This window comes from Barbatula barbatula (genome assembly GCF_947034865.1).
Source record: "Barbatula barbatula genome assembly, chromosome: 25".
In the NCBI taxonomy this organism is placed as follows: domain Eukaryota; kingdom Metazoa; phylum Chordata; class Actinopteri; order Cypriniformes; family Nemacheilidae; genus Barbatula; species Barbatula barbatula.
The window spans coordinates 15,578,757-15,602,008 of NC_136788.1; the positions used below are offsets into that span (position 1 = coordinate 15,578,757).

Below are 23,252 nucleotides of genomic sequence, written 5' to 3' on the forward strand. Positions count from 1 at the left end.
TAACAGATTTGATCTTGAACCTGTAGCAGACGACTGAGATGGCAATGATCAGCAACATGGGGACCATCACGGCAGGGATGATGATGGGCAGCGGGAGACTGTACTTCCTCTCGTACTGAACTTTGCCTACCAGCCATTCGCCGTTCCCAAACTTAACCTGAGACAGAGACAGAGAGAGAAAGAGAAAGAGAGAGAAAACTAATAAATGACTGGTGTTGATGGAAATTGATGAGTGAATGAAGTGATGGGTGGAAAGTTGGATGAATGGATGGGATGATAAATGGAGTGATTGAAGGATGGAAAGGTGGATGGAGGAATGGATGTTGTGGTGAATGGATGAAGGGTGTGATGGGTGGATGTAAGGGTTGGATAAGTAGATGGAGGGATGGATGCATATATAAAGAGCTGAATGGATGGCTCGATTGATGGGTGGGGTGAAAAAAAAGAGTGAAGAAGGATGGATGGATGTTGTGATCAATGAAGTGATGAATGGCGACATAAAGGGAGTGATGGATGTTGAGAAGATTAATGGATGGAGTGGGTGGGTGGATGAATGGATGGATGGAAAGATGGTGTGATAAATGGAGTAATGGATGGAATAATGGTGAGATGGATGGAGTGATGGATGTTGATGGATGGTTGGATTGATGGGATGATAAATAGAGTGATAGAAGGATGGAAAGGTGGATGGAGAGATGGATGTTGTGATAAATGGAGTGATAAATAGGGAGATGGACGAAGGGTGTGATGAAGGATGGATGTTGTAAACAATGGAGTAATGAATGGTGACATGTAGGGAGTGATTGAAGGATGGAAAGGTGGATGTAGTGATGGAGGGTAAGATGGATGTTGAGATGAATGGAGTGATTAATAGGGAGATGGATGAATGGATGAGTAGATGGAGGGTTTGGATAAGTAAATAGAGGGATTAATGCATATATAAAAAGCTGAATGAAAGGATGGATAAATGGAAGGGGTAAAAAATAGAGTGATAATGGATGGATGGATGGATGGATGGGGAAATAAAGAAAGTAATGGATGTATGGGGTGATGAATGGGGAGATAAATAAAGGGTGGGATGGGTGGATGGAGGGGTTGGGTAAGTGGATGGGTGCATATTTAAAGAGCTTAATAGATGCACATAAGGATAGAAGGATAGATAAAGAGCTTAACAGATGGATGTATGGATGAATCTAATGGTGAGCAAATTATGAAATGAATGGCTGTTGGAATGAATGGATGCTGCTGCATAGATTGATGAATGAAGGGATGAAAATAAATATAGAGCTGAGTAGCTAGATGGATGGAGGTCTCTCACCACCAGGTCCAGCATGTCAGCACTCGTGTCTCGTTTCTGTCTCTTGGATCGAGCGCTGGGAGCGGTCGAGGGTGGATCCAGGAACAATTTATCATCCTGTAGAGTGTTCACGTTACACTGAACGTCTCCCACAAACGCCTGCGCCTCCTTCGCCGTCATCGCTTTGGAAAAGTCTTGACCCTGCAGCACAAACAGAGCAGAAAGTTCCTCACAACTTGTTCCAAAGATTAAAGTGTAACTCAGCAAGCTTTAAAATACTCACAGTGATGATGATCATGCTGTTCTCAGTGATGATGGTCTTACTGAGTTCATCAAAGTGCGGGTCGGGGTGGTACTCAAACGGCGTCAAGGTTTTCTGGTAGTTATCTAGATAAACGGATGTTGTGAAGGAGTCGTAGGTCTTGTTGACCGCGGGTGACATGAACACGATCACTGTGTCGTTTTTAAACGTGGACTCCTCCACAAACTGAGAGAGAGAGAAAGATTGAATAAAAAACACCATCTAAATTTATCACAACCAATTTTCCTCTGTTATCTCTCTCTTAATTTCCCAGCAGCCCTAGCGAGCAGACGCGCCAAAAGCCCTCCGACAACAAAAACAGAGATTCTACAGCTGCTGGCGAAATCAATTGATATTCTGAGAGGAAATGGCAAAAATCTAAATGGGGCTGGAACATCTGAGAGATGGAGCGATAAAGAGAGAGCTTGAGAAACAGGTCTTGGGTACAAAGGCTTCTCCTCAGATAAGAAAGATGAAATGAAACATTCATCACGTTTTTCGATTGCTAAACGCTTGTTTAATCTCAGTTTGGTTCTGAACGGAGCGACGGCCGTTCCATCCCTTCGTTTCAATCAGAACTGAGAGATTCAATCTCAAGAGTGAGAAAACAAATAGCAGCTTCTGGAGTTCAGGCTGTTTCGGATCCTTACCTCCACTGCCGTTGTGTGGTTGGACCATTCACTACCGGACGCCACCACCCTGATGGTGGCCTTCTGGACCAGTTCAAATCCAGAACCGACCAGTATGATTTTTCGGCCACCACTAAAAGACACACAACACGACAGTTACATGATGCTCTTATTTGGTCCCATGTCATTCCCAACCTTGGATGACTTTTTACTTCTGCAGAACACATGTTGGAAACCAAACAACACTGAACCCCATTGACCTCTGTTGTATGGACACAAAACAGAGACATATTCTCAAAATATCTTCTTTTGTGTGCCGCAGAAGAAAGACTCATTTACAAGTTTTGAACAACATAAGGAAGAATAAATCATGAAACAAAGTTTGTTTTGAGTGAACTCTGCCTTTCAAAGTATGTGTCGGTACAATAACAGAGATCAGATACCAGGCGAAGCTGCTCCTGGGTTGATGGTCGGACACTGAGGGGTTGTTGGTGAACTGGACCTTCTGAGGCACCTGGATCTTGGCGTTTTTGCCGTATTTAACTATGACGGCGAGAAAAGGAGATGGAACCGTGTCTCCTTTGTACTCGGCCAACTTACACGTGATGACCTCTCCAAAACTCTGACTGACAGAGAGAGAGAATAAAGAAGAAAAAAAGAAATAAAATCAGTTTTATGTAAGAAACATTAAACTACATTTCCAATAATGCTCTACTGCAACCACTCACACTACACAGGGCACGCTGCCCACGGTGATATGAAGCTCTTCCCTTGATCCTGTGTTCAGGCCATCACCGGTAATAGTAAGCGTGGTGCCTCCAGCTTTCGGAGCCCGAAGAGGAGACACGGCCTTTGGTACAGGGTCCTAAGGAGACAGACATCACATTTAATACGTTTTCGTAAGCTACGTTAATATGCAAATGAGGGCGGTCACATGCTAATGAGATCACGGTTGTCGCGACATAACTGTTTTTTTAGAACCGTGACATTTTGCTTAATGATTTAAACATTACATCGTCTACGGAGTGCGTTTCTTATTTCAAAACAGCGGGCTAAATCTCGTCTGTATATGCCCTCGCTTTTTTATGTTATGACGTATTCAACAAGTATTTGTTAAAAATCTTAAAATCAGCGTTATTTCACAAATTTACAATAGTCATTACAATTTGAATGAAAGAAATCGTTCACCCTCTTTTAGTTTCACTTTCCATTTAATTGCAAACAGCGACGGACAGTTTCAAGCTCTGAATGGGACATAAAAACACCAATAAGCGTTTATGACTCCTGCGTTATATTCGAAGTTTTCTTTTCCCACAGAACAGACTGAAAATGAAGTCGTTACTTAAACTCTTGACACCTCATTGTGTTTCCTTGGTGCGTCCCTGAGAATTCAACAAATCTTTAGAGTTACTTTTGAATTAGTTAAATGAATAAATTATTACGAATTGATTACCAAACATTATTGCACCGATAACAAATTCTTAATTCAGTAACGCATTACTCTTGTCTCTACAGCGCCATCTCTGTTTGACTTGTGACAGTGCAGGTTCCTTTACATTTCTTTGCATACTGAAGCCAAAAGATTTTTGCTAAATAATAGCTGAAATATAAACAATTATTGTTAGCTTACTGCTGTGGTGAAAATGCACTATTTTATATACATATACCTCATAACAAAGTCTTAAAAATATATTTAAGTTAGACTTGTTGACTCAATGATCCATTGACAGAGTGTAAATGTTTGTTTTTACACTCATCGCCTTACATGGCTTCAAAGGACTTGGAATAAATTATGAAGTCAACTTGGTCCTTTTCCACTCTTATTTGTTTTTCATCTGACAGCCTCAGACCACATTGCCAAGATGATGAATAAATGATGACATTTGTGTTTCAAGCGCGCTGGTCATTTCAAATTTGGCAGAGAGTTGTGACAATAGAAATAATAGTGAGCTATGGAAAGTCCACACTGACAGGCACATCCTCTGGATTGCCTTCCTCCCGTAATAATTACATAATCCCAGGAAACTATCCGAGACGTCAGTCTGCCGAAGAAACGCTCGCCCTCAGCGTTCCCCCCGCGGGACGCCCGAGACCGCCTCGCTCCCTGATAAACTGATGCAATAATTCTGCTGGAGCCGTCAGCCGTAGAAACACACAAGATAATAATTGCCACTGCACATCACCCCAGGAAACGTGTGACCGGACCGCAAAAGAAAGAGAAACGAAGAAGCGTCTTGTAATTGATTGACCTCCACAAACGTAAATTATTCATTTCTGACATTGCGTTCTGGAGGTGACTCTCTCCTATTACTCTCTCCTCTTTGTGGGTTTATACGCCCTGTTTGAAACTGGAATAATGCACTTCAAACTGATTGATCGCTACTCTAAGTGAATGTGTCAATGCATGCTGGGTAATGTAGTTTCTAGGCTCACCCTGTAGGTGAAGCGGACAGCTTTTGTAGACATTCCTCTTTTCCCCCCGCCGACGTATATTTCCACCTCTCCACTTCTGTAAAGACTCGACGGGCCGGTCTCACAAACCACACTGCAACAAAAATATTATTGAAATAAATAAACACGCAAAACAATCATTACACAATACATGTACTTTTTGAACAGACATTTTGCAATAATATAATCTATAGTTTATTTAAAAATTGTCATGTTTTCTACAATTCATTTTTTCTTTCTGTAAATATGCTTTGCGAAAAAGCAAAATAAAAAACACTACAGAAATTAATTTTGACTGAATATGATAACAATGTACATTAAATTGTGCAACATATGCCTCTTTATCGCCCCCTCAGTTCACAACTCAAAACTACAGGTTATCTTAAGTACTTTCCTCTCAACATAAGTCAAGTCAAGTCAGCTTTATTTATATAGCGAAAAATAGTCAAATATCAGACACACTATAAATTCCTATATGCAGTGTTTATTAAATAAAACTATTAAATTCTAGCAGCTGGCATTATGTAAAGCCACGGACGGAAGATCTACAAGACATTATTTCTATTCTATCAATCTTACTTCTTTGTTAACTAACTTCGCATGAACTAGATCTCTCAAACAGGACGATGAGTGAGAATCAGGCCGTGTGTACCTCAGAGATCTGTAACCTCAAACGTCCGGCAGCAATCGGATTTCATAAGAGCTCTCGCTCGATACTGAATCAAGTCGACTTTGAGTTTATTAAAAAGTGTCTGGAAAGTATTGCAGCAGATGTGTAGCGCCTTGCCGAAAAATCATTCTCGAAATCAATATTCTTGTCCTGGTTTTCAGTGAAATATCTAAAGCGTCCATAAAACAGATGAACCGGTAGAACACACCAGAGGTTCTGGTTTGTTTCTCAGAAACACAGACCGTTTGTTGTATATCTTGTATTATTTTCCCCTTTGGCAAAAGTTCATGAGTTGAAGAAAATATTATTACAGTTTATTTCTTAATACAATAAAAACCGAATGTTAAGAAAAGAATATCCCCTTAAAAATAATACAGTCTAACTAATGCTAAAGAAATTTGAATAGAAAAGTATAAGAAAATATACAAAATAAATGTATGACAAGCAAATATACCGACATGACCTCACAGGAATTTGTAACTATTTTAAGAGGTGGCCAATTTGTGAATCGTACAAAAATGTTTGATTGTAAAAACAAAACGCAATACTGAAGCCCCACCCCTAAACCTAACATCACTGGCACGAAGGCAAATCGCATTAAAACATTAAATAAGATCGTACGAATTTATACGAATAGTGAAATAGTGACGAATTCCCATGAGATTGTGTTGAATATACAAATAAAGAAAATATGTATGAATAACATAATGAACAAAAACCCCAAGAGCAAACTAAGGTGTGAACAATAACTTTTAGAATTTTACCTTGTTGATACAGAGTAACGTTCTCCGAGATGTTTGCACGGCACTCCGGCCACCGTAATGTTTTTAATGTCCTCTTTCTGAATTCCCAGGTTCGAGCCCTTAATAGTGACCTTTATTCCCCCTTTCAAGGGCCCGAATTGTGGCGTTACCTTGAACAGAATGAGAGACATTCATTACGGACGGCTCTGAACGAACACAGAGAAATGCCGAGGTAAGCAACATCGCCTGGACGGTACAAGGTGAGTTACATCTAAGTGAATATATGCAGGCATTCAATAAGAGCAGAACAGGACGTGACCTGAGGTTTCTATTGATTTTTAAATAAAGTCTCAAATTGTCCCGAGATTGAAGGGCTGAAGAAAATTGGGAAAGAGAGAGATGGAGAACGAGACGGGGAGTTGTAAATTATTGCTGGAAGTCTCCGAGCTGTGGCACCATTCACAGAAACGCTGTTTTGAATACAGATTATTGCGAGTCTCTGTTAAAACCTTCACGTGATATTACGTTGCATAAATTTCTCATATTTACAACATACTTGTGACTTGTTTTTACGTCTCAATTATCACATGAATTGCTTCGCAGTGAGTTTAATGCTGTGTACTGTTTCAGCAACAGTAATTTTGGGTATTAGACAAGCAGCGTTGCCAGATATCGCTCGAAAAACAAGCAACCCAGTCTGCCAAAATAAGTCCCGTCTCTCTCGCGCGCTCTCTCTTCTATCCGAAAACATCTAATGGAATTGAAACAAGCACGCATTACAAATGATTGTGGTAAGAAGCAGCTGGGAAAGGCTGAAATATGGGATGTGGGAATATTTAGAACATATTTGATCATGTTATGGGTGCCAAACACTGTCGAGCCTTAAAGGCACAGTTCACCCAAAAATAACAATTCTTTCATCATTTATTCACCCTCATTTATTCAAACCTGTACATGAACACAGAAGAAGATATTCTGAGAAATGTTGTTATGTACAATGGAAGTCAATGGAGACCAATGTTGTTTGGTTATCAACGTTCTTCAAAATATCTTGTGAAAGAAAGTGACACACGTTTGAAATGACACGAGGGCGAGTAAACGAAAGACATTTCATTTTTAGGTGAAGTAAGTCAGACATGGCAACACGGCTTTGGTCTCAAGAGAAGGAGTCGTTTCGCTGTAGGTTTGGCCCCTCGCTGAAATCATCTACAGGGGTCAAGTACCTGTACTTTGAGTATCCGGAATAATGGATGATCGTGTTTTGTAAACTGTAACTCACGTCAGTGATCAGCGGGTCGGGACACTGCTCGGGTTCTTTTGAGGCACAGAGATGTTCGTACACACACGAGCTGGTCGGACTACACCACACACACTGGTATTTGGGATCGGCGTTTTTACACAGACTGCAGTCCTCACGTCCCAGAGAGCAGTTATACAGAGTCACTGTAAAAAGACAAATAAACAACAAAAGAATCAATAATAATGTATGTAATGTATGTTTTAAAGAATAGTCAAGCTGTATATATCTTAAGCAAATAGGGAATTAGGACCGTCAATCGGGGGCGGACTGGCCATCTCGCGCATCGGGTGTTTTCATGTTTATATTATGTTATCATGTTTTTATTGTGTTTTATTGTGTTAGTTCACTGTATTTTTTGAGTTATCATGGCTCAAATCAAAACAAACCAACTGCAGTTGATATTAATGGGAATGGCAATAAAACATTATAAAAAATGGAGGCAAACTCTTCACTTCTACCCTACAGGAACATTAAAAAGCATCCAATATTTCAAAGCCAACGAAAGCTGTTACCGTTAAGACTGCTGTCGATCTTTTTCCTTGTGTATTTCTCCCTCACGTGGAACAGAACGCTGGTCTCGTGAGCTTTGTCGTACGAAAACTGAAAAAGAAAGGTGACAAGGTAAGAGCTCATCTTAGAAACATTCCTCACCGTGTCTGGAGACACTTTGACGGCTGAACATAATCAGTGTTGTATCAGAGAACTGCTTCGGGTGTTTTGTATTTACTGACACCAGGGCGTATTTGAAAGAGCTTCACAGCCGAAAACCAGCCACGGCACCTGCACATTTGAGTGCAATAGGATATCTGCCAACAGGGGGAGCTATAATCTCAAAGTCCCAGAAGACCATCTGCAATTGTGGGTTGGTGTGTCTTACGATGGTATTTGGTAACGTGTCATTTGGCAAATGCTTTTGACCCTAAAAGATTTACAGTGCGGTAAGAACAGCCTCCCTGGAGCAACATTCGGATAAAGAGCGATTGTGCGTGTGTGCACGTGCGTAACTAACCTCAAATCCACTGAAGGAATAGAAGGGTCCCAGTTCTGTCTTCACATCTTCCTCTAACTTCACCAGCTCTGTTCCGATGACAAAATCACGGCCCTGATGTTTCAGAAAAAGGACATAAAATGTCAACTGCAGACACGCCATTTTTCACACACATAGGTTCATCATTTAGTATGTAACGGTTTCCCTAAAAATGAAAACACGCACAAAAACGATTTTACGGGTTCACAAAGCTCACAGCTAAATTGACAAACTCGCCTTGTACGGATCCAAATTGATGCCCTCAAAACTGATGCGTGTTTTATATCCCACCGGGATAAGAACGGGATCTGGGTTCTCGAACCGTGGACAGCTCTTCACCTAGATCACAAGACAAGAAGAAGAACAGTAACGCTGTCAGACCTTAAAAAAACATGATCCGTTGCTCATTCACCGCCATCTACGACTCGTACTTTTCGTCCGACATAAATTTATGAACGTCCGCTGAAACAGAAAAACTCATTAACTACGATGACGTGCATGAATAAAGCGGTTTATTTTCGGCTGAAATCTAATACATCCGCCCTGACATCGGTGACTGTGTCTAATCGCGTAATTGTATAATCCACTTCGTCCATTCATTCTTATTTGCTGATTCAGCGAATACGTTTCGCATTAAAACAGAGCGGCTAAAATTATTACCACTGTATCCGATAAATCAGCCGTTTGTGACCAGGACACCGGTAAACAGCGTTGTGCGTTTCCAAAAAAGTAATTCAGCTGGACACTATGAGAAAAAGGTTTGAAAATAAAAATGTGTCGACTGGCGCTCCAAGAATTGGTCTTATTGAACTAATCGAAATGAATCACCCGGAGACGATCAATGTTCATCATCTGCTTTAAAGATCCAGTAAAAAGAGCTGAAGATTTCTAATGGGTACAAACAACAGGACCCTGCGACCCTTAATGGGATTTGAACTGGTTTTAATGGATAATGTATCTGTGGGTCTCTATCGGTTATGTGTTGAGTTCTACTGGTGGGGTGGAACCAACATAAAAGCATTCAATCCTACTGAAATAAGGCCCAAAGTTTGTTTTAATGGTAAACAGCTGATGTTTTTTCTAATGGAAACCATTTGAATTTGTGTTTTATCAGCAGGGATTGTCGCATGAACAACAATCAACATACCCAACTGGACGACACCACGAGGGTAAGATTATCACAGAATTAGTTTCATGACAATTTCTTTAACTACTATGACCTGTTTTTCTTCAGCATGGTAATACAGGTGGACTGATAAAAGAATACCGCATGTGTGCACAAGCTTGAATTCTTGTCCTGTCAGTACCTGTTTGGGTTTGATGATATTGGCTCCGGTCTCCGCGTCATTCAGATCTGTGCAGGTGTGGGCCGCGACGTTCCACTGACACCCCCAAGAGCTGCTCACACAGGACGTGCACCTACGGAGAGACGCGATTATAACAGAGCAACACGCCAGCCCTTGTTAAATATTTCATCAGCGTGTAAATGTTTGCCGTAAAAGCATATAGTCCCAGCGCACTTCAAATAATACCCATTCATCAGAAACGTCCCCCCAGCGCTTAAAAAACACAAGAAGCGGGAGAAAAAGAGATGAGGGATTGACTTTCATGCGTGATGAATGGATGAGAAACCAAAGCAATTTCCTGCTCTCCAAAAAAAGAGGGGTAAATGTAAGCAAGTCTCTAAAGAAGCAAATTCAATTCCAGTTTCACTGATGCATTACAATTTATGAGTAAACCAATGTCTCATCGTTACAGATACTCGTATTCATTATACACATACTGGTGTCAGCACAACACGGTGACACACACACACACGCTGACAAAAGAAGCGAGAAAGCAAACGTACGGTGTATTTTCTGCTTTACGAACAGCCGCTGCACAGTTGTAGAACTTGTAGTCGCTGGACGCCACCTGCACGCTGCCGTTTACGAAGATCTTGACTGGGACAGCAACAAAATCTGTAAAAAGCAAAACATTGTGTTTTTCTAAATCTCCATAGACTTGATGTGCATTTTCAAGTACTTACAATATTTAATCATAATAAAAACTCGAATAATTTAAAAGATTGTTTTTTTATTATTATTTCATAACACTTATACTAATAAAATGGTCATATGATCTCAACACATTGTCATCAATGTCAGTAAAATAAAAAGTTTCATTTGGCTATATGACTGGAATCATTTTCAACAAGTACTTTCATTTTTGAAGTGTAAAATGATTTTTAATGAGGAATAAATGACTGTGCGTGCACTTTTAATTATTATTAGCTACAGTAGCAAATGCATTCCAAGGGTCAGGGAACGGGTGGCAAATGAGAAACTAAATTACGAAGCATTTAAAGTGCAGTTCTGTCAAAAATAGAAATGAAATGCTGAAGTGTAGAATATTGTGGTGAAATATAAGAAATCACTTGAACTTCACATTAGGAGTCATACCTTGGTGCTCAGGTGTGGTTGGTATAAGATGCGGCTCAGGTAAGAGGCAACTGACCCTGCCGTCCACCATCCTGCCGGTGCTTTCATGAGAGCCGAAAGTGCATTTGATACGGTCGGAATCTCGAAGGATGGGCAGCAGTCGGACCATGATCTCCACCTAAGAGAGATTTTAGAAACTCGACGTGAGATGGAAATTTAAGCAAAACCTTTTGAATCTGTTAAATACATTCTTTTACAGGTGAAAGAGTCATGAAGTCATTTTTGGTTTTACCTGTGGTTCATTTTTGTGAGAGTGAAGTCTTGACAATTTATAACAATGTTCTTTTGCCAATAACAAAATTTTCTCAATAATTATCCTCTAACACTCGCATACTCCACAATCAAATAAGTTTTATTGCATAACACGACGGCGGCACAGAATTTCAAACACGCCATCATCGGCCATTGTGTTCCCGCCGTCTGTTCACCAATATGGCCTCATTGTGTGGGAGTCAAGCTCAGCTTTTTCTCACAATCAGCGCTGAGCAGTCGGGTTTAAAAATACCACTCTGGTAATTGTGCCGGCGACACTCGGCTGGTACCTGCTGGGACTTCAAGCAGCTGAGATTTGGCGGGTGGAAGGAGACGATTTTCACACACTGTTGGTTTGGACTCCACAGCCAGCCATTCTTTTCCTCCGCACGGCCGCAGTCTGATCTCCTCGTGCATCTGCGCAAATGATACAATATATATATATACAGTATATATATTATAATTATGATCTAATATATGGATGTGATTTTTTGGTTGAGTTTTCTAACATTTTTTAGGTAAATACATGTTATGATGGAGGGGGGTTTGGGACTTATTGCATACCCTCCATAAAAAAACAAATCAAAATAATAAGACCACGTGCACTAACAACTATGGCATGGTTTCAATGTTTTTATGATACTATATGTTCTCTTTGTGGTCTCTTGGTCATTCTCAACAAAACCAGAAACGTTATTTAAGAAAATCTACAGATACCTTCCTTCCAGGACACACCAGCCGCAGTACGGATCTCTCTGTGCCACACACGACTGGCAGTCAGTTTTCAAATGGCAGGTCTGAACGGGCACCTTCGTGATCTGCACAACCACAACAACAAAGAAACCCAGTTTTCATTGCTGTGGGGATCCGGCCTCAACTAGACATGCGCTACCTCAATCCTTTAGTTTCAATTTCAAAATAAAAACATATACTACATCAACAAGAACTATAACCATAAGTGTCTGAAACGGTTGTGTTTCCTAAGGCCGAGCCATCGATAATCAACGGCCCTGAATGTACGGCGTATGATAAATGACTCCAGCCTCATACCTTTTTCTCTGTGGTGATGTACAAGTGCGTCTGGTCTTTGTCAAAGAAAAGGTTCTTATTTATGTTGCCGCTGGTTTTGTAGCCCGGACCGGGGTTGTACGCCTCCGGTTGGCCTGACAAATGTACCTGGGTAAACAGAGAACAATAGACACAGAGAAAGATACAATTAAACAGTCAAGCCAGAAACAGGGCACATCTGTCATCTTTACGGACCACACAAACCCCCCATCGCACCTGAGCCGCAAACTCGGTGACAACGTGTCGAATCTGAACTAATGGCCGGCGGGCCAGTAAAAATAGCTAAGAAAACCACAGCTGGCTTGATTTTCACCCAACTCTAAAATATCAAATACGTAGCCTTGTTTGAAATATTAATATTAAAAAAAACAATTACAATTCCAACCCTAATGATGATTCCTTTAAATGTGAATGTCATTTTTCATGACGTATTGAGTGGCTCCTCCCCCTTTTAAAATAGCTAGCAGCTTTGAATTGAATAAGCAGTGCAGAGTGATGTCATAAAAGTCGCTGATCTGTACTTGAGCGTGAGAAACTTAGATTTGAACGCTTATATCTTCTAAATGCAAAATTTGACAATGTTTTGAAGCAGATATACGAAAAGCCAAAAAACGTCAACTAGTTCACAACGCGCTCAGCATGACGAAATCTCCACCTGAACTCCATCTATCCATCTATTCTCCAAATGATCTGCTCTTGCAAGCATTTTTCGGATCCGAGAATTGGACTCAAGTTGTGAAGAGCGGTTCATTATTTCTAATATGGCGTCTGCCGTGTTTAGCTGTGTCCCAGGTGCGCGCCGTTTCGTGACAGTGATATCTCTTTCTCTTTCATCGTTCTGTCAATGATTCGCCGCGTTCAGCCTCCGATTCCCTCACACGCAGAAGTCTAAACTCTGGCGTTGTGACGCGCATGCCAAATCAGGTGCGTAGCATCAGGTGTTCAGAAATATATCAATATTTCTTTAACAAGGACATTCTGAAACATACTGACTGCTCTTCTCCGCACCCTCCTCCGGAAATGTCAATTTTTGGCTGTTTTTAAAGTCAAGTTTGTTAGACAAATGTTTTGTCTCCTCCTTTTTGCATTCAAAAGACTTTCCGGTTCATTATTCTGCTGCAATTAAGGATAGTCCTAAAACCTCGCATGTGCTGACAACGTGGTTAGACCGTCATGCTAAGGGTGCCATTGTAGCTTCTAACATTTAGCATTGCTGATCTTACCTTGATCACTTCTCCTGGATTGTGGCCCAGAAACGCAATGGTGTGATCGTTCTCTTCGGCCACAGCCACCGCTGTCAGCAGATTCGGTCTGGTGAAGAATGGATTGGCCCTCAAAGCGAACTCCTGCCGACTGGCCAATGGAGATGGAAGGAAATCGGCTCCGCAAGTAAATTTATCAACGATGTTTTTCTGCGAGAGAGAGAACAGATGAGTAAAACATTTACTATTCGTTCACCAAAATAAACTTCTGTCATCATTTACTTATGCTCATGACATTGCCAATGTTCTGTCTTCTTTAGTAGACAAAAAGATATCATTTTATTCAAATTATCATCAATTTGATTCCTGGGTGAACCTTTTTAGTTTTTAGCCTTGAGGCTTGTTCTTAGCACAATAGCTACTGTATACAGTCCAAAACAGTAATGTTTAAAAATGTAAAAGTAAAGTAAAATAAAAATAATAGTAACTTTCCGCTTAAAACAAGACAAAATATCTGCCAATAGGGTAAGAAAAAGAAATCTGAACATATACATGTTTATTGGGCACTTATTTCAAGATCAGTTTTCTTCTTTAGTTCTCCTTGTTATATGCGTCAACTCACTTATTTATTTTAATTTCATAATAATTACTACGTAAAAGATTTTTTTTGCACTTCTGAAAGATCTAATGACTTTGTTTGTCTGTGTAATTTTCATTTTAGTTGTGGTGTTTACTACTATTTTCTTAAAAATGTAAAACAATTTCTAAAACGTTATACTTACACAGCAGTTATCGCCACAAATCAATAGTCCGTGCTTTTTCAAAGTCTGTTTACATAATCACTCACCATAATTTAATAACATATAATACAATTATTTGACTGATGTATATTACAACAGTCGCTCGTTCTTGTGTTGTGTCTGCAATATTTGTTATTCCTGGTTTACGCACAAAATGTAATTTATCAACATAATCATCATCACATCGGCTGATACTTACATCATGTTTGACGCACAGTTCGGCTTTGCTGGACATGTAAGGGCTCTCAACCACTAACTTGCCGTCAATCTTGCCGTAGTCCATGTAACATGCTCTGACCATTTCCACCAGTTTCTGGTTAATCTTTTTAAGGGGGTACATACACAGAGCGGACTCTACCGTGGGTAAATTCACAGAGCCCCCATCCTCCGAACTGGCCACGACAAACAGGACTTTATCCCATGCCAGGACATTTCCGTACTCTCCCGAGTCGGACATGTGATGTGCCAGCTCTTTCCCCGGCTCGGTGACGTACGCGGCCTGGACTTTATTGTAATGATTATTTTGACCGCAGCTGAGCTGAAGTTCCGTGTAGGAATAATAATGTATGTCATTCTCGCAGAGGCGAGAAATGAATGTGAAGTTTTTATTATCCGCTCCTCCGAGGGTGCGCGAGAAGATAAAGTACACAAATTCATCATTTTTAAAAGCGAAGCGAAAATCGTGCATGTACTTGGCCGCGAAAGGCACTGCCTGGACCATGGACGACTCGATGATGCTTTCGAACACGACCCAGTCGCGATAGTTCTGCACGATTCTGGTGCTGATGAGTTTAGAGCTGTCCATACTTCCGTAGCCCTTTCCAACCAAAAACACGTTGAAAGGTATTTTTTCTACTACGAGCGTGGCCATGACGCCCACCACGGAGACGTGGTCCTCAGTGCTGGCGGCGTAGGTCCGCTCGCCTTTGCTGTCGCTATAGTATATCTGTTCTTTAACATTGGTAAGGTTGAGCAGAGAACAGATACCTCGGTACAAACTCCCGCAAACGATCAACGACCCATTCGCAGAATTAACCAGTAAGAGTTTATTAGTGTTGTTTGTGTCTACCAGGTCCTGACAGGTGGATACTGGAGGCGTGCAACCCTTTACGTCCTTTTTGGGACCCGTTTCAGTTCTGGCCTCCAGGTTTAGTGAAGAGTCCAGTTGGTAAATGGCATTGACCGCCCCCAGGTAGACCCGTCCGGTGTTGGGGTCCTGTACCACGTTATTGATGGGCGCGGATGTGGAAAACTCCAATATGTTCTCCTCTGAGAAGACCAGCACCACATGCAGCACAAGTAAGACCACCGGCAACCAGCCCGCCATTTCTGTCAAATAAAAGGAAGAAAGACAAATTGGTTTAGTCTACACAGGGTCTTCAGAATTAATTGAAAGTGGTGTGAACGAGGTGTGTAAAAGCAGGTTGAAATTCAACTGCAGGACATGACCCAGAATGAAAATAAAGACCCCTGACGTGGACGTTTGAGCACATTTTGACCACAGAACTTGCTAAAAAAGTGGTCTTGCCCATGATACTCAATCTTGCGACTCCTTCCCAAAGACATTCTTCAAATTAAAAACTCTGACAAAGCTCAGACCCAGCCGGCTGTTTTATGATGTCAACCTGCTATTCCCTGGAGTTCCATCGACGCAGCAAAGCGAAAACGCTCTCACCCTGAGGGCTCAGTTAATTTTGAGCTCTCGCATTCATTTACATAAAAAACCTCTGCCCTTACATTGGGAAACCTCATAGTTTTTTCCCTCATGAAGCTCATTTATTACAAATTCCATTTCTTCACATAAATGTAGCTGCCCTTTTAGTTCATACCCTTAAACAATTATTTTTCATTTGAATTGGCGGCTTGAATTAGTTCCTGTGACTCGGCCTCTTTTCGCGGCCTGTTTTTTTTACTTTTTCCACGGGATTGGTCTCTTCTGTCCTAAAAGCGTGAACGATCCGTTAAGAAGGCAAAATTACAGATGAGATTCTCCAGGACAGCAATGACATTCAATGGCGGGCCAATGGAGACTCTTTCACCCAAGTTCACCCAAAAATAAAAAGTATTTGATCATTTGATCATGTCATCGCATACTTGTGACTTCCTTTCTTCTGCAGAATGTAAAAGAAACTATTTCGCTGAATGTCAGTAACTAAACAACATTGGACCCCATTGATTTCCATTATATGGACACAAAAGAGACTTTTTTCTAAATATCTCCATCCGTGCTCCACAGAGGAAAGATTTAATCGACATAAAGACATGACGACAGAATTTTTATATTTGGGTGACCTGTCCCTTTAAATCTCTCATTTCTATGATGGTTTTCCTGAGAAAATATCAATATGACCTCAAACATTTTACTTTCTTTTACTGCATGTTTATAATTCTCATACATTCCTATTTTTTCCAAAGGAACTACAAAAGAAAATTGGACTCAAATTACAAGCAGTACATTTCTAAACCATTAAAAAACCTCTGAGGGATCACATTTCCAGTGAGAAGCAGTGATTTATCTCGGCACGGAGCGATATTCCCAAACAAAGACCATCCTATATCTGCCTGCAGGTGCCTGAATGGAATCATATAATATTTAACCTCTAATACAAGAAGAAAAATTACAGCATTTACTGACAGCAGCGGACCTGAAAGCACGTTTCAGCGACTTTAACTCAATAGAGAGCTCATGGACACAAAAGAAATAGGGCGTGGACTTATAGATCAGCGCCAGAGACTTTGCTTAAGAATGACACATATGTCTTCGGTGATGCGATTATGGTGACGTGTGTTGGTCAGGCAGAACAGAGGTCGAGCCACACTGGACTGTCTCCATTAATTCTCATTTAACAGCCGGCGCAGAGAGAAGCTCGGCTAGAAGACAGCCTGTCTCAATTAAAGGCATATGACAAAAAAGCATTGTTTGAATGTGTTGAATTACATGGTTAAAGGGTATGAGAGTGAAGTTAATTGTGGCGTGTGCTGAGACAAGCATCACTAGTACGGTTGCTCATATTTGGGATTTCCCAAATAATAAACAATGAACCAGGAACTACTGTGAACACCTTAGCATCCACCCAGAACACACTAGCAACCACACGGCACTGCCCTAGCAACCACCTATACCACTTTAACAATCGCATAGCATGTGCTAACGACAGCTCATAACTCCCTAGGCATTCCAAAGCAACACACTTACATTCACTCAGAATAGCAATCCACCAGAACCACCTTAGCAACCATATAGCAACATTCTTGCATCCACTTAACCACCCTAGCAACCACACAGTATACCTCCAAACACCGTCGGGTGTTCTGAACGTAATGAAAAAACGTAAATGTAATGTAAATGTAACCATAGCAACCACATGGCAGTGTTGTAAGAACACACTGGAGACCATGAAGTGAAACTCTTCTTGGACTTATAACACTGTTTTATCATCTTTGAGTTACATCACTGTTATGACAGGACACAGCATGCCCACAAGACTCGTGAAACTAACAGCAGATATCTGGGGCACATCTTTCCCGGCTGAAGGAGGGAAAAAGAATAAATGGCTCAGGCAAACCTCCTCATTCCCTTGTCTAACTGTGATGAAAGACAAAACCGTTTTTATTAAAACATTCAGAGGGATCTTCTCACTGACGGGCACAACTTCTTCGAGAGAAAGAGGTCTTTAGACTGTGATCAGGGCGAGCGGATTCCAGCTCATCTCTCTCTCATTGTAAAGAGCACGACTTCAAAGATTCATTTGCTTATGCATGCAAATCGCTCACAAGCAGCCCCCAAAAACCCTCTTCTGTCACACAAATTCCTTCAGACGTGCAGTTAAGGGTCATCTCGTGAGGATCTTGGCCCTTTCATCCACCGGTAAATCCGGTTTCAAAGCTCAAATATTGCAACGGCGACCGACGGCCCAACATGATAAATAATAACGAAACTAGCAATTCGCTAATGAATCGGAAACATCTGGAGATATCCAACCGGGGTGTCATGGTTGTTAAATTATAAGTGCACGGCAGAACAGAAGGCTTTACCTCCAGCAGAGAGACGTGAGAGAGAAAACACGACTCATTAGCGTAGGTATATTGCTTGAGAGAGATAATCCTGTTTTCTCGGCAGTCGGAGGAAAGAACTCGACACCTTCAGCTCGGCGCTCAATGATGAAACTTGTGAGATGTAGACAGCCCATAAGATTCCAGGCAAGACCGCACACGCCTGTTACCTGAGCTATGACAAAGTCAAGTTCACTCGCATGGAACATCACAACATAGAATATTACACTTGACCAGGAGCACAGAACAGAAGGTCATTGCATATGCGTTTTGCCCTTAAAGGCAAAGTTCACCCAAAAAATTTAAATTCTGTCATGGTTTAATCACCCTAAGGTTGTTCCAAACCTGTATACATGTATTTGTTCTGCAAACACAAAGGAAGATATTTGAAAGAATGTCTGTAACCAAACACATCTCACCCTCCATTGACTCCCACAGTATTTATAATCCCTACCATGGCAGTAAATGTGGGATGAGATGTGTTTGTTTACTGACATTCTTTCAAATATCTCCCTTTGTGTTTATCAAAACAAATACATTTATAGAGGTTTGGAACAACCTTAGGGTGAGTAAACCATGACAGAATTTTCATTTTTGGGTGAACTGTCACAATATTTGTGCACTGCATGTGTGTTTTAACAACAGAATCACCTGGCATGAACTAAAAAAACCATTTGACTCTACTACATTATTATATTTAACCATACATGATTTGCTGTATGATACCTGGTGGAAACAACAGACCCACAGAAAACGAAACACGCTCACAACTGAAAACAAAACAAAGACCACAGCACTCTTATAAAGAAAACAATCGGTGTGGATGTGGTGTGTGGGGTGTCCGCCCCTGCTGCGAGATGAACAGGTTTGGAGTGCGCAGCAAAGCTCCGGTCAAAGTCTCTATTGAATTTCCATACGAGTGATTCTCCCGACCGCCTTTTCATTTATTTTCATTTGCCAGCGGTGAGATGCGCTAACAAACCGGCCTGAAGTCTAGACTGTGACAGGAGCGCACCTCTGTGTGCGTGGCAGCTGTGCCCACACACACACAGTTAGAATTAAATCCTGCATTATTGGTCCGTTTTGTGCCTGCTGGTCGAGCCAAATATCTTCTCTGTATGTGTGTGTGCGTGTAAACCCCGGACACAGCTGGCCAGGACCAAATGAGATTAAATACGGAGTGATGGAGAGAAGATTCTTCACCAATCCCATCTGATTATCTGTCCGTCCTCTCACAGCGCTTCAGATTTCTCATTTCTCACTCGCTTCTTTCAGCAACACGAGTTTCATAATATTATGATGCCTGAGTGAAATTCATTACACAATTTACGTCTCTAATGATGGAGCTCGGCATCAATAAGGCAGCTGAACAATAAGATAAACTCCACTCCTGCATCCATGCAGCGGTTGCTAGGATATTACGGGTGCGGTGGCTTTCTGACATGTCAAAAGATCCCTATATAATAAAAGTTTATATAATATGGATTGGATCCATCCTTCATTGTGAGTTCATGGGACATTTGAAATCACATTTTATCGCCTGCCAGGCGAAATCTTAGAAGGCCTCTCCTCAAGCAACCTCGTTTTGGGACGTTTTCAAACTCCAGAGGTGGACAGTACTTCAGCATTCCAACCTCAGGTGTTTTTAAGTATGTACTTTGTTTTTACTTTGGAAAAATGTAACTACATTTTATGACACGGCTTGTTGGAATGCTTGATTATGATTGGCCAATTGCGCAACATTTGCAGGTTCGTTATTCCCCCATAACAACCGCTCAAAACTAATAACACACGGTAGCCCGGAATCAGAGTTTTTTTGACGAATTAAATATAAATGTGTCTTTTGATAACATATATGACATTATATTTACAAATTGTTATGCAAAAATTGCCTGTTTGTGACATTTGACCGTTGTTTCTTAAAAGTAAACGGCTTTTCCTCGAGGAAGGTCTGCATTCGGTAAAAATGAGCTAATAAAAGATTTCAAATTCACATTTAATCCTCAGTTTTCTTCTCATGTGGCATTAGCCGTGTATTAAGTCGCGGTTCTTATCACGAAATAAGCCCCTCTTTGTTTTTACATTTAATACATTAGAACAATAGAAATCAGGTACTTACTTTTACTTAAGCATTTTACTCAGAAATGAACTAAAACAACACATACTTTACTTTGTATTTTATTACATCACTACATTACAACAACATACCTTTGTATCTCTACATTAAAAAATAAAATCTTATTGTTTATAAATCTGTACATAAAAAAAATCGGGTACCTTTTACATATATCCTACTTTAATGCATATATTTTTGCTTCAGTAAAAGAAGTATATTTCAAATGTTTCAATATTATCATACTTTTATTAAGTATCATATTTTTTTACTCCATTACATTTCACCTTTTTTACCTTTCATACTTAAGTACATGAAAAATTTTGTACTTTAGTATTTTTCCATAAAAATCTAGTACATTAGTATTAGCACCTGATGTACTATTGCTCTTTTATGACATATCGCTTATTGTTCCCTGAACTCTTTGGATAAAAGCGTCTGCTAAATGACTAAATGTAAATGTAAAATCTTTTCTCAAAAAATACAAACTTCAAGTAGACCTATCTGGTCTTTTATCAGAGTGCTTTTACTTTGAAAAAAAAGTACATACTCTATCATACTTTAACTTCATACTTTAAAAAATGATTGATTAATTAATTCTAATGCTTCGGTACATACTTTTATGCATATGCTTTTTTCAGTGAAAGAAAGTACAAGATTTTAAATCGACCTAAGTATTAAAGGAAAAAAACACGTTAAAGTATAATATTTTCTTATATTATATCTTTTCCATGTCTGTACTGTATAAGAGCAAAAAACTGAAGTACTCTCCACCTGTCAAATTCAATGTGTTTGGGATGTGTTACACACTAAAAGCGTAAAGTCATGTGACATCAAAACATCACAATACATTACATACTTAAAGTATATCTATACAGTAAATACTGCAAAGTATGCAACAGTATTAAGTTTGAGTTTCGCGCTTGTGACTGTACTCTAATGGTATCTCACCTGAAGGCTGAGCGCTCTGAATGTGTGTGTGTGTGTGTGTGTGTGAGTGTTTGACCGGACCATCACAGCGCTCGGGCATCAATGTAAACACGGTGTGAGGAGATCAGATTCTCCTCCAGCTGGCTGCTGAATAAATAAAGCTACTAAAAGCTTTGCAGGTCATGACAGAGATACACACGCCTCCTCTTCTGGGAGATCAAGAGAACCTGTGTGTTTAAAGTAAGTGCGACGGCATAAATACCCCTCACAAAGTTTCACAGGAATACTTCATCACGTAAATATTAATGATAATAATAGCAGGGGTGCGAGTTGTTTTGGAGTGTTTGATCATGTTTGATATAGTAAACTGTTATGTTTAGTGGGTTTCTCTCTTCATTCTCGTTTGAGTCTTCACCGACACGAACTGCTCAGCGCTCCAGAGCTGTCAGTCAAAAGGCCGTTGGGTAACCGCTATACAAACACAATTATCACACCGTGATGGTCCTGCTTAACACAGCCACCTAAACATAGCAAATCCCTGCGGTCTCCTAATGCTAATGAGAAACTTTAACCAGAACTGAGAGAGAGAGAATTGCAATTTGGATTTCTGTGTCTGTGTGTGTCTGTGTGTTGTGTCTGAGTGTGTCTGTGTGTGTCTGTGAGTGTGTCTGTGTGTGTGTCTGTGTGTGTGTCTGTGTGTGTGTCTGTGTGTGTGTGTCTGTGTGTGTGTGTGTATGTCTGTGTGTCTGTGTGCGTGTGTCTGTGTGTGTGTGTCTGTGTGTGTGTGTCTGTGTGTGTGTGTGTATGTCTGTGTGTCTGTGTGTGTGTGTCTGTGTGTGTGTGTCTGTGTGTGTGTGTCTGTGTGTGTGTGTCTGTGTGTGTGTGTGTGTCTGTGTGTGTGTGTGTGTGTGTGTCTGAGTGTGTCTGTGTGTGTGTCTGTGTGTGTGTCTGAGTGTGTGTCTGAGTGTGTGTCTGAGTGTGTGTCTGAGTGTGTGTCTGAGTGTGTGTCTGAGTGTGTGTCTGAGTGTGTGTCTGAGTGTGTGTCTGAGTGTGTGTCTGAGTGTGTGTCTGAGTGTGTGTCTGTGTGTGTGTGTGTGTCTGTGTGTGTGTCTGTGTGTGTGTGTCTGTGTATGTCTGAGTGTGTCTGAGTGTGTCTGTGTGTGTCTGTGTGTGTCTGTGTGTGTGTGTGTGTGTGTCTGAGTGTGTCTGAGTGTGTCTGTGTGTGTCTGTGTGTGTGTGTGTGTGTGTCAGTGTGTGTGTGTGTCTGTGTGTGTGTGTGTCTGTGTGTGTGTGTGTGTGTGAGTGTGTCTGTGTGTGTGTGTGTGTGTGTGTGTGTGTGTGTGTGTGTGTGTGTGTGTGTCTGAGTGTGTCTGAGTGTGTCTGTGTGTGTCTGTGTGTGTCTGTGTGTGTGTGTCTGTGTGTGTCTGAGTGTGTCTGTGTGTGTGTGTGTTTTAACTAAAAAGAGAGAACTAGAAAGTGTAAAATAATTGGAAAACAAATCAAGATTTTGAGTGTTGTGAACATTATATACAACAACATAACACAACTATGCAACCATTTTTATAAATAACCATTCAGTTCAACTTCTACTTTTATAAAAAATTCTTGCATTTTAACTTTGACCAACAAACTTACAGCTCTCACACGCCGGTCTGTGTACGCAGAGCAGTTACACACACACAAACGCGCTTACAAATGCATGCAAATGAAGAGTCTCGCTTGGGACGAACTCGCGGCGGCTGATTAGCTCCGTGGAGACAGGCCTGACCTTTCCTTAAGATCAACATACATGCGTCTGCGCTTTGGCGACAGCGTTTTGTGTACGGCCCTCTTCACTAAATGTCAGCGCTCTAAATGAGCGGAGACACCCGCCAGTCCGCCCGCTGTTCGCCAAGCAGCTGCGCAAGCTCCTTTCTGTCCCCTCAGCACTTCTGAA

At 40.9% G+C, this 23,252-nt stretch overlaps 1 protein-coding gene across 1 annotated transcript in view; it reads right to left on the reverse strand.

Annotated features, from left to right (window-relative positions):
- The window catches only part of plxnb2b (plexin b2b), a 107,477-nt gene that overhangs the window by 10,721 nt on the left and 73,504 nt on the right, over positions 1-23,252 (reverse strand). The window contains exons 4-23 of the mRNA XM_079450456.1: positions 14,420-15,549; positions 13,442-13,630; positions 12,201-12,326; positions 11,868-11,968; positions 11,441-11,567; positions 10,860-11,016; positions 10,268-10,379; positions 9,726-9,837; positions 8,656-8,757; positions 8,401-8,493; positions 7,904-7,991; positions 7,371-7,534; positions 6,113-6,261; positions 4,661-4,772; positions 2,956-3,092; positions 2,671-2,853; positions 2,249-2,360; positions 1,581-1,784; positions 1,319-1,498; positions 21-157 (exon numbers count right to left, since the gene is read on the reverse strand). Of these exons, the coding sequence (XP_079306582.1) occupies positions 21-157; positions 1,319-1,498; positions 1,581-1,784; positions 2,249-2,360; positions 2,671-2,853; positions 2,956-3,092; positions 4,661-4,772; positions 6,113-6,261; positions 7,371-7,534; positions 7,904-7,991; positions 8,401-8,493; positions 8,656-8,757; positions 9,726-9,837; positions 10,268-10,379; positions 10,860-11,016; positions 11,441-11,567; positions 11,868-11,968; positions 12,201-12,326; positions 13,442-13,630; positions 14,420-15,547 (3,713 nt within the window). The 5' untranslated portion in view covers positions 15,548-15,549. The remainder of the gene's footprint in view (positions 1-20; positions 158-1,318; positions 1,499-1,580; positions 1,785-2,248; positions 2,361-2,670; positions 2,854-2,955; positions 3,093-4,660; positions 4,773-6,112; positions 6,262-7,370; positions 7,535-7,903; positions 7,992-8,400; positions 8,494-8,655; positions 8,758-9,725; positions 9,838-10,267; positions 10,380-10,859; positions 11,017-11,440; positions 11,568-11,867; positions 11,969-12,200; positions 12,327-13,441; positions 13,631-14,419; positions 15,550-23,252) is intronic.